This window comes from Cyprinodon variegatus, unplaced genomic scaffold (assembly GCF_000732505.1).
Source record: "Cyprinodon variegatus isolate N-32 unplaced genomic scaffold, C_variegatus-1.0 Scaffold42, whole genome shotgun sequence".
Taxonomy (NCBI): Eukaryota; Metazoa; Chordata; class Actinopteri; order Cyprinodontiformes; family Cyprinodontidae; genus Cyprinodon; species Cyprinodon variegatus.
The window spans coordinates 1,814,931-1,826,443 of NW_015150495.1; the positions used below are offsets into that span (position 1 = coordinate 1,814,931).

Here is an 11,513-nt window from a genome sequence, read left to right on the forward strand (position 1 = left end):
TTTCCTAATTAAATAGAAATTCACATTTACTCCACATGTTGCTGAGGTGTTTGAATGTGCATGATACATGTAGAGGCAAGGATGCATTTTTGTCAAGTCTCTAAGGGTAGGGTGCAGGTGTTAAAGGTATGTATGGGCATGTGTGGGTGGAGCTATAAGTGGGTGTTAGCATGTGTCTGGAGCTGAATGATTGTCTAATGAATATCACCTGGATCTGCTCTGAGGCTGTTTGTTTGTTTGATTCAGAGAGATGCTAAGGCACGGTGACAATATTTCTGTTGACCGCAAGTTTAAAGCAAAATAAGTCTGCAAATCTACCTGTTGTACAATGCCTCACAGAAAAAGTGTACAATAAACATCCCTAACTGCAGTAAAGCTTTGTTTCCTCCTTGGATTCAGTGCGTCGAACAGATCCCTGTTCTCCTCTCAGTGACAAATTTTTGGATGATAGTCGCCTACAATACATAATCTGATTGTTGTTTGCTTAGGAATCTCAACAACAGAGAACCTGCTGGTTTCTCAGGAGCTACAACATGAGAGAGACTGGTGTGATGTTTTAGCAAAATTGCTTTTTTTAGGCAAAAGCAGCATAGCACTGCAAAACATACAAACTGCTTTTCAGGGATAAAGGAGAATTTATTAAAATACATATTAAATGAAAGTTGCATACTCCAAACATTTTCCTGTGAGTGACCAAGGCTTCTGCCCAAGGGGAGGAAGAGGAGTCAGCACCCCTTACCTTTATTCTTCTTCCTGTTCTTCGCCTGCAAAGAGGATGACTGCTGGTATGTCTGAGGAAAGAACAGGGAGACAGAGCATGCTGTCAGGACGGATCAGTGGAACTTGTTCAGTGCAGTGAATCCTGGGATATAAAAGATGACAGCTCTTATAGGCGGCAGGACACAAGGAGAGGAGGCTGAAGAAAACAGACATGAAGGACAGTAACACATCTCTCATTATGTCCTCTCACACTCAGACATAAACAGCCAGGGCTGGAGGAGTCAGAGCGAGCCGCTTTCACACGTCTAAACATAGAACGGAGGGCTGAGGGGTAACATTCAGGTGGCACAATAGGACGTCCAGGTGATGGAGGAAGTGTGGGAAGCTGAGGCTGGGGTGGCTGCTCTATAAATAAATAACATCTGAGAACGGTTCACATGTTTTAGTTATTTTATAATGTGACAATAAAAAAGGACTGAACTGCTACAGTTTACAGTTGGTACACAGAAAGAAATAGTGGTTCTGGTATCCCTCATTTTGAGTTGATCACCCAAAGCTATTACTTCAAATATGTGGCCAAAATATACAGATTATATTAAATGTTTTTTTTCATCTAAAAGAAAAACTTTGGGTTCATTATGTTTTTATCTTCATAAATGTACAGCAGACTTCTATCTTTATTTGAAAAGATAATAGAAATCAGTACTGTCACAATAAATGTGCCACACAGAATCACATTAAAAGCTTTGTTGGTAATTGTTATATAAATGCAAGAAATCCTCTGAGGTGATACTATTCTTCACACAGACAGGCAAAGGTTGATATAAATTAATTTGAAAATATGTAATTTGCAATAAATAAATGTAAGTTATGCAGGAATGTTACGAGAAGAAAGAAAAATAGAGCAGCTGTTTGCAGACAAGGACAACCGTGATAGAAATGTGTTTCAAATATGGAACAACTGCAACATGAATTAAATAAGTAAAGCAAATTTAGAGGTCTTATTTAAACACAGACTATAATCACAATAAATTTCTTAATTCAGGTGAATGCATTGTTTTAAACAAAATAAGGTTTAGAAAGCCTGCCGTTCAGATGCCCATAGAAATTCAATATTTTGCTTGTATAACATTTTATAAGTACGTATTTGATTTAAAATACAAAACGCAAAGACTACAAAAAACAGTAATGTTACTCAGTGACATATGCTGTAATCATAGACTGTAATTTACATTGAAATGTTGGAAATTACGGATATTTACTTGTATATAGTAGTACATCATGTAAAGGTATTTCAAAATATATGTATTTAACACATCATGCTGTATATGAGTGTATTTACTGTATGTATTAGTTAGAGTGACGAATATCTTTGGATACAAAGTGTGCTAATTTTAGGTTTATACATCGTCATAATCCTGACCCCCGTGTTTACATTAAATCTTTCAGTGGATCAGATGGGGCAACAGACCAGCTCTGATGTCACAGTATTACACATCTCAGGAGACGCAGCGCAGCCACTAACAGCCGCAGACGCAGAGGGACAGATGACGAGGGCCTTCCCACTCCCACCGACACGCCATCTGTCATCAGAGCATCACGCATGCTGCCACTGCCACGCAGGCACAACCCGGAATACAAAACATGCAGATGTTTCTCATTTTCAAAGAGATTCTGACAAGACATGTAAGGTCACTGCTGGTCGAACCAGCCAGTCTGGACCAGGGAGTGTTGAACTCAGACGGACAGACGGGGTGAACAGATGTCATGAATGTGGCAGGGGGATAACAACAAGTCAGCCTTTGCCAGAGTCACACTTGACTGCAGAGATTTCAGTTGGGGGTCAAAGCTGAAATATTTGTCAGGAATGTTGGAGATGTTCAGATGCAAGGTGAATTTAAATGAGAAGTTTTCTGACTGAGGATAGTTTCGATCCACAGTTTACAGTTGTGCACAATGCTAATGCAATTAAGTACAGACTCAGTTTGACTGAAGAAATACTGCAGCAAGATTCAAGTTTAGTTCCACTTAAATCAGGCAAAAGACAGAAATTGGACCCACTAAAGTATTCTAGCTGGTTCTCTGTCATTCTGTCAGTGAGACTGAAAAGCAGACTTTTCCCAAGACAGTCCTAAAGCTTTAGTTTGGGTCTTCTTAGCGATTTAGACTTAGATTTGCTTGTATATTTAAAATATCATTGTCCAGCAGTATAATCTAAGTTTGGAGAAGCTTTAAGTAATCAGATTCTCCTCCAAGATTTGATGCTAAAGACAAGAAATAATGGTTCCATTCATTACAAGTCACCCAGGTCCTGACAAAGAAAAGTTGCATCATTACTGACTGTTGCAATGACATTCTGTTTCCAATCTGAACACACACTATCCCCCAGAGATTTCTAATTTGTCAATCAGGTATAATTTTTAATGAAACAGTTTTTGGTGACACAAGCCATTATTTTCTTTTTAGCAATCAAGTGTTTCTTGAAAATCTCCTATGCAGGCTTTTTTGTCTAATCTCCATTTTTCCTTTTTTAATGATGATCTCTGACCTTCACTGAGGCTTAAGAGGTCTGCAAGGTCAAAGCTGCATTTACACTGATGTCAAAAAGGCATCTCTACTTGGACGCCTGTGCATTTTGAGCTCTGGATACTCTGCGGCAGACGTCTGTTCTTTCATTGCAATCTAGAGATTGGCTTGGCTTTATTTGCTTAGATGAGTTGGATGATAAATAGTTTTAACATGTTTTGAGCTAGAAGGTCAAATTCAAAATGCAGTCAGTTCATCCAGATTATGATCCTACTGATATTTTCTGTTCTATTCAGAGCTGCAGAACTCCCTACCTACCGATGGGTGAGAGTGCTGGGACTCCCAAGTGTAAGCCTTAAGAAGCAGGCCAGGCTGTCATTGATTTTCCTTTCACGTTATTTAGTAAGTTGCAAAAAGTTAGGTAGTTGTAAAGTGAATATATGGCGTTTTTTTTGTGCGTCTGTGGTGAAAAGTACCAAAATATAAAATTTTATATTTGCCGACCGCAGGTTTTGTTATTTTTATTTAATGTAAGTATTTATTTGAGTGTTTCGCCACAGGTCAGTGAGAAAATGTTTTAGTGGAGTAGCTCGGTGATTCCCAACAGGGAGTGTCACTACCCGATTCGTATCATTAGCTCATTTGCGCATGAACAACCAGATATACATCCAGGTCACCCTGGATTATAATTTCTAAAAAAAGACCTAAATTAAATTTTTTCCTCCCCAAAAATAGTAAGCATACTAAACTATAATGTGTTTAAGGTTAATAATGTCTTTCCTGAAAAAATAGATGCCTTAAAATCCTTTCTGTTTTATCACTCATCTCTGCCTGATCTGAACCGGAAATGGGATCCTACTGTATGCTATTTCCGGTAGCTAACATTTTTGGCTTTGGATTTAAACACAAATCTAGTCTTTTCAAGTTTTGTTTTTTCCTTTCATACTAACCTTATAGTATGCAATGTATACGGTAATCTAAAGAAGGAAACAACTAAAATGCAGATAAAGATGGTTTAATCATCTGTAAAAAGTATAAAAATTGTCTCAAAAAAAGTCATAAAACATTTTTAAAGATGTTTATTAGAATTCTTTAGTCAGGTACGGATAGAAATAAGTAATTTTAGTACCATTATTAAATTATTTGTGGAAACTCGGATGTATATCGGTTGCTCATGCACAAATGAGCTGATGGTACAGATCGTGCTTTCAGTACAGATCAGGTAGCGACAGGGGTACTCTTGGTCACAGCTATATGTCCTGCTTTATACCATAATACTACAAAGATATTGGCCCTAGTGGTCCACGAGTGCACTGCAAGGGCTACCATCAAGGGGTAGCAAGGGCAAACAAAGGGTACCATCATCCGGTCTTGTTATTCCGGTCTTCTTCGTCTTTTTATAAGGCAGTGAAGTCCAGCTGCAGATCACGTGACTGGTGTGATAAGAAAAGTGATTCCATTGCAGTTTTGCAAAATATGACCTTTACGATATAACCTAAAAACTACTCCATTGAAGCATTTACATGTTTTATTGAAAAATGCGAGCCTTTCTAGGAATTGCAGAATTTTTCAATTAGAAGATTGATTTTTTTTATTTACAATTTTTGCAGTTTGGTTAATGGAAACACACCTAATGACTAATATGCATCTTTTTTTTTTAAATTAGATTGGAGAAAGACCTTCTGGAATATTTTAGGTCTGTTTAATATGTTCCTATGGGTTCAATTTACTTTTTTATTGTATATATGCTAAAAAAAATCTATTCTGGATGTGCATAGTAAAAGTGAAACATACTGTAGTTAGGCTTTTTTGTTTTTTATCTTCAGACCTAACTTTGTCTGTAGGATAAATAATAGCATGATTTATGCTTTACCAAACACATGAGCAGCCATCTTGTATGGCTTCCACTTTAACATTTGTGACTGATCAAAAACAGGTCTGCCAATATCTTTGTAGTATTATGGTATAAAACAGGACATATAGCTGTGACCAAAACAAGAGCTGACGAACCCAACCCAGCCAAGCCAAAATACACATAGCACAGATGTACTGTATAACACAAACACACACACGCAAAACAGGTGCGCCATATCCGTTTTAGAATCTTTGACAGACCACCAGTCAGAGCATTAGAAGCATAACTTGTGGTGGTTTCTTATCGCGCCTGCTGCTTAAGACATTTTCATTTATTCTTTTGAGTAGCCAAACCAAGCTTCTGGTGTCACTTAACATAATAAGACTTAACTTAATAAGAATGGAAAGTTCTTCCAAGCCTCTCCCTAAACAGATTTGCCAGGAGCAGGCTCAGATAAATTAACAAGACTAATCTATTTGCTGTTTGAAGTTACTTTGAATAGAAGAAATATTGATGCGGTTTTAAAAGAACATGCACAAACCATGAAATAAAGACTGTGTGATCAAAGCTGCATTCCTGAGTCAACTTTCCTTTGACAAAATCATGTGGACAGCACGGCTTAACGGCAAAGAACCGGACCTCCTACATTGCTTGGATTGGTGTCAAAACTGTGTCAGAGGCATAAATATACAGATTTTTTTTACAGGTTTGGTTAAAGCATGTTTTTTTTTTTTTTACTGTTTCATCTTGAGTTCAGTTTACTACTGTATACGCCAGCAGCTGAAACGTCCTTTGAGGCACCCCACAAGACAACCAGATTACATTCCAGTTCAGAACTACATAACGTTCCACACTGCTCCCCTGGCGACACACAATGGCAGCCCACTGCCCTCCAAGGGGATGAGTTAAATGCAGAGTTAATTTCGTTGCTCTCTACTTGTTACAGTGTAATGACAATAAAAGCAGGAAAAAAATACAGCAGGACCAGCCTTCGGTCCCCATTGGGTCTGTTGGTCCTTAGAGGGATTGTAAATATTCCAAAATGGTCCTAAATAAGTAACATAAAAAGTGCACCCACCTTGGGTGAATGGATGGATGATATATTTTCTCAACTGGACAGTTTCAATAAAATTGGCAAAGTGCTTCCCTTATATAGATAGTGGCAGATGGACATATTTAAAAAACAATTATACTACTTTTACCGAATCTACAGTAGCCTGACTTCTTCGTTAACGAACACAGAAACTTATATGGCTCCCCCTCACCTGACAACACCTTAATAAAGCTCCACCAGATTAACCTCCCCAACCAGTGCTGATATGGGAGGTTTATGGTATATCCCTGATTAACTGTAAAATTATTTTACCCAATAACCCCTCTTCCACCCCCAAATGTTAATAGAAATTAGTTGAGGTAAGCAAGCATGAATTAATCGAAGTTGATTGCTAATTCTATGGTTATTTGTATTTAAATTGACATATTTCAGGTTTAAATGCCTTTAAAATGTTATAAACACATTTATATGTATGAGTCAAAAATTTGTTCCAAGATAGAAGATTAATATTACAACATTTTTCCCAAAACACAAATAATAACATCAGGACATGAGGGGCAGGAGTTGAAAAAGAGGGGTGATACAAATTGTACTTCTATAGCCAAATCTGTGATGGTGTCATTTTTTTCCCTTGTTATTTCTCTTCTTTATAAATATAGTTCTTGGTCTGGTAAATAAGTAAATAAAAAAAATAAGTGAATAAATAAATAAATATGAGCAGTGTAAAATTGTCTTGACTTTGTGTAATCCCTTTGAGATTAAAAATAAAACAGCAACATGAAAGGCAGAATAAGAGGCTTAAGAAAGAATAAAAAGAAACAAAATAAGAGAAAATGCTGAAGTCCAGACTTACATGATACATAGAGGTTTGCTCTCTGGGAGGAGACTCCCTCTGATTTGTCTGAAGAAGATAGTGGGAGGGGCTTTGGCTGTGGTGGCTCCGCCTTTTAGCACGCTTCGCAGTGTCATTGGTTCGCTTATTTGGCCGAGCCGTGTGTGAAGAGTAGTCCTCAGAGATGGTACGCTCGTCCCCAGTGGACAAGCCTACGTAACGTAACAATGATGCATCTGTAAAACACGAATAATCAGTATCACACTCATTCTTTTAGATTCTCAAAACCATTCCATTGTGTTTGACTTAGGTATAAATATGCTCTAGTTTTCTGGATTCATTAAAACATTTTAAAGACGAACAGATTCAAAAAAAGGTAATTGTATTTAAATTTGAACCAATAATGATAACATCAATACTGGCTTATCTGGGGATGAATTATATTCACAAGCCTCCTTTGTGATGTGATCTACATCTCTTTTCAGTTTGAGCACTAAAATAAACCTAATAAAACAGGAAGTCTGCCAGCAGTCAAAATCAAACTAAAGGACTGTCATCTTCACCTTATCTAAACCTTGACGATGCATTAAAGCTGCCAACATGTAGCAGAGAGGCTGAACTCAGCAGCCCTGGTTAAAAAATGAGGTACCGATCCCCTCTGGGCGACATCACTTGATAAGAAAGACATTAATCCGAAAGATCGCCATCTCTGTTTTTTTACCTTGCCATGGGGTTTTAAAAGTGTTATCAGAAACAAACGGCAGCAAAAGTTAACAAACACACCTTTTCAGTGTGGAATCCCTTACTGCAAGTAAATATAGATTCTGCTTTAGCAAACTCTTCAAAAAGGTTTGATCCTTACAAGAGAGAGATCTTAGATTATTCATGTCAGTACGATTGTTCTGAATTTTCCTCTGCTCCCCTTCTTCTAATAAACACTGGACACCAGCTGTTTCCAACATACTCATCCTTTCCCTTACATTAGGTTAGCCTAAGCTCTGTCTAAGGCTAGTCTGACCTTGGTATTTGACATCACTGGGTCCATAAAAACTCAACATATTTACATTTGTGATGGAGCGATAGAAACCTTTTAATTTCCACAATCACAACTATATTTTGACATATTCAATAGCAAAAAAAATACTTTTTAAATGTATACCTTTTTGTTGGCAGATAATTTGGTATACTGTAAATGCTTGCTCGTTAACAAGCATTTTTTGCAGCATAGCTGTATTTTGAGGTTTTAAGTAACAAAGTACAAACACTCATTACCTTACTAAAGTAGAAATTTTGTCTATCTATACTTCATTGGAGGAATTTTTTTTAGACAACTTTTGACTTGTATTCCTTGCATTTTTTTTTTGCAATTATCTCTACTTTCTACTCCTTAGATTTCAAAAATAGATTCTTTAGTTTTGTTTCATTTATGTCCATTCTTGTTATGGTCTGGTATTTAAAAAAAATAAAGTCCATGAAAATTATTTATTTTATCCAGACTATTACGTTACGTACGTGCTTTTCACCAAATACCAAAATAAATATTTCATTTTTAAGATGATGCAAGTTAAATTTGAGACTGTTGTCATTACTCATAAAACTAAGAGAATTAAGTATAAGGAAGTTATCATCCAGAATTGTAGAAACATTTTCCTTTAATACAGTGGCGCCATAACCAGTATAAAGTTTAAGCATCTGTCCTTAACATTTTTCCTGCATTATTTTTACTTTTATACTTTAAGCAGTAGTAAAAATGATATGTTTACACTTTAACTTGCGTAAAAAGCTTCCTTTGATACTCTAACCTCTACAACAGTAGGAATCCTACTTCTACTTGAGTGATAGACATTAATAGTTTTGACATCTCTGGTTATACTGTTGTAGCGATGTGTGTGTATACATTATATACACGTCACAATAAAAGAGCAACAATTTTTTTTGTTGCTCCTATTATTCATGAGCTAAAACCCATCTTAGACTTCTTTCATGTACACAAAAGTTCAGTTTCTCTCAGTAATGACATTAAGTCGTCCACCTCACAGCTTAACAGCATCTTGGAAAGATTCTGAAAAACAAATCAGGATGTGGTTGGACCATCACAGCTGCTCGGCTGCTGGATTTTGCTCCTCTCCTCTTCTATGGTGCTGAATATTGGAAGGACCAGGAAGAGGCTGAGGTATAGGCCGACCCAGATAGACCCGTCGATAGCCTTTACAAAGAGTTTCATTTTTATGCAGCTTCTTTTAAGTTGAAAATAATGCCCTTAAATATAGAAATTAAATCAAATTACTCTTTGCCATCAAACAGGTTTCCTCCACCTGGGTTTATTGTTTGATCCTATAAATGAAAGCAGTGTTGTAATCTGTCAGGACTATAGCTGCTCACTGGATTAGCTCCGTGCATCCCCTCCACCTCTCAAACTTCTCTCCACCTTCCCTATAAACTGATGTTTCCACTCCCTCTGCAGTTTCCTCCCTCCTGTCCTTACCAGGGTTGCTAAGCAGCGACCGGAGGAAAGTGAGAAGCTGTCAGCGTCTCCATGGAAACTGTGTGAGTGATTCAGGTGGAGGTCAGAGAGAACGATCTTTTTTACTCCTTTTTTTGTCTGTTCTCATCTCCTCTTCTTTTGGTTCTTCATTTTTTTTTCTTCTTTCATGGCTGCCTTTCATTTCCTCTGCCTTTGTCATAGCCGGCTATCTCTGCGCCTCTTTACCTCCTTCGCTCCTCATCAGCTTCTATTTGGTTCCTCTGTGTTGCTAATGACAGGGGGTAGTAGAAAAGAGGTCTGCAGATCTGCATACTAGCTGATGGCTCTGTAATTCATACAAATGGGAACGTTTACCGGGACCCAACCTGCTCCTCTGGAGACGCATACGAACCCGTGCGCTCACCTCTGCGGGTTTCTCTGTTCAGCTTGGCTGGGTCTTCGTAGTCGCCCACCCAGTTGCACTCCACAGGCATGGAGATGGGCCTCAGCCTGCCTACAAGTGCACATTAGAATAAAATGTCCTCATTATTGGCTTTCCAAATTGCCTGTATATTCCATTTTCATTTTGAAAGAATTTTTTCAGTTCAATATAACTTAATTTTGCATGATTTGGATTTTATTACAAAACGAATTGTAAATTTCTCCCTTGTAACAATCTTCATGAATGTCTGATGAGTGGATTTCCTTTCTAATAATTATTGATTTCCGTCTACAGAACAGGCCTAAACTCAGGTGGTGATGCATTGTGGGTAAAACCTGCGGACCATATGTGGGCGTGGTGCAGTACACTGGCTCCTCCTCTTCTCGCCGGCGAGACTCTTGATCCAGGAAGGAGTTTGGTGATTCAGAGCGTTTGGCAGCACTGATGCCACCACGGTTACGGGATGCTTCATCTCCAGACAAGGCTCCTGTCTCATCTCTATGGCAAAACCAGAGGCAGGCACTCATCAGAAGATATGAGCATGTTGAAGGCTGTAGTTATCCTTAAGAAGAAGCAGAGGAGGTACCTGGGTGTGTAGGGCTCAGCAGGTGGAGGTGGGATGTAGAGTTCCTGTAGAGCCGAGCTCTTGGTGGGCGTGCCTGAGGGTGTGGCTGAGCCACTGCCTGGACTTCTGGTTGGCTGGATAACAAAAGAAGGAGAACATTTTTAGTTTTTTTGGTGAAGTCCATAAAATTCTGCTTAAGAGATATTTGGTACACTACACCCTAAAGATCTATCCAGTATAAAGAAACAGGCCCACAGCATGACAGGTCCTCAACCTTACAGATGGCAAGAGGTGCACACATTTGCTCTTACAAGATAACCGGTGACTTTGGAAGTGTGCAAAAAAATAATTTCTTTCATTTACAGAGCACAAAATCTAAAAGTCTGGAAGATATATGCTATGAAGTTGAAATAACGTAAAAGTCATGAAATCATCCATCTAGATGATTTAAGGCTACAAATTGGCCTTTGGAGCTAATGTTTGTTTTCAAATCCTGCCTGAAACTATTAGGCAAGTATTTATTTGCAGACATTTTTCCATATTTATGAGCTTAACCTATTTTTATGATGTTACTGCAAAGCTATGTTTGCATGTATTTACCCAATTGAAGAGTCATTAAAAATCTTCACATTTATAGTCCAAGAAAAACAGGAACACATCAATTACATAAAACCTCCTGACAGTGTGATACATTTGGACAAGTGAGGTATCATTTAAATTAAAGAAAAGTCCAGTCTTTGTAAACATTAACTTATTAGAAATTTAACTCAATTGTACAGTTTGAGGAGCTGCTTTTGGTAACCAAACAGAAATTGTCTAGAGAACTGTTGTTGTTTACACTTGTGTATAAAAAATGACTAAATAAATCTGTGTAAAGTCTAAGTCTAGTTAACATGTAAATGATTTTGTTAAAGGCAAATATTTCATAACAAGTAAAGTTTTCCCAAAGAAAGTATCAGGAACGTAAAGGGTACAGTAGGACAAACGTGTAGACAGACTTTCCAAAAAAAGAAAAAAAAAAACAATCCACTGGACTTAATTAATTAATTAATTTA

General features: G+C 37.6%; 1 protein-coding gene across 1 annotated transcript in view; it reads right to left on the reverse strand.

Moving 5' to 3' along the window:
* Nucleotides 1–11,513, reverse strand: part of cnksr2 (connector enhancer of kinase suppressor of Ras 2) — a 90,591-nt gene that overhangs the window by 26,789 nt on the left and 52,289 nt on the right. The window contains exons 10-14 of the mRNA XM_015370159.1: nucleotides 10,480–10,592; nucleotides 10,237–10,391; nucleotides 9,876–9,965; nucleotides 7,009–7,223; nucleotides 740–791 (exon numbers count right to left, since the gene is read on the reverse strand). Coding sequence (XP_015225645.1) covers nucleotides 740–791; nucleotides 7,009–7,223; nucleotides 9,876–9,965; nucleotides 10,237–10,391; nucleotides 10,480–10,592 — 625 coding nt within the window. The remainder of the gene's footprint in view (nucleotides 1–739; nucleotides 792–7,008; nucleotides 7,224–9,875; nucleotides 9,966–10,236; nucleotides 10,392–10,479; nucleotides 10,593–11,513) is intronic.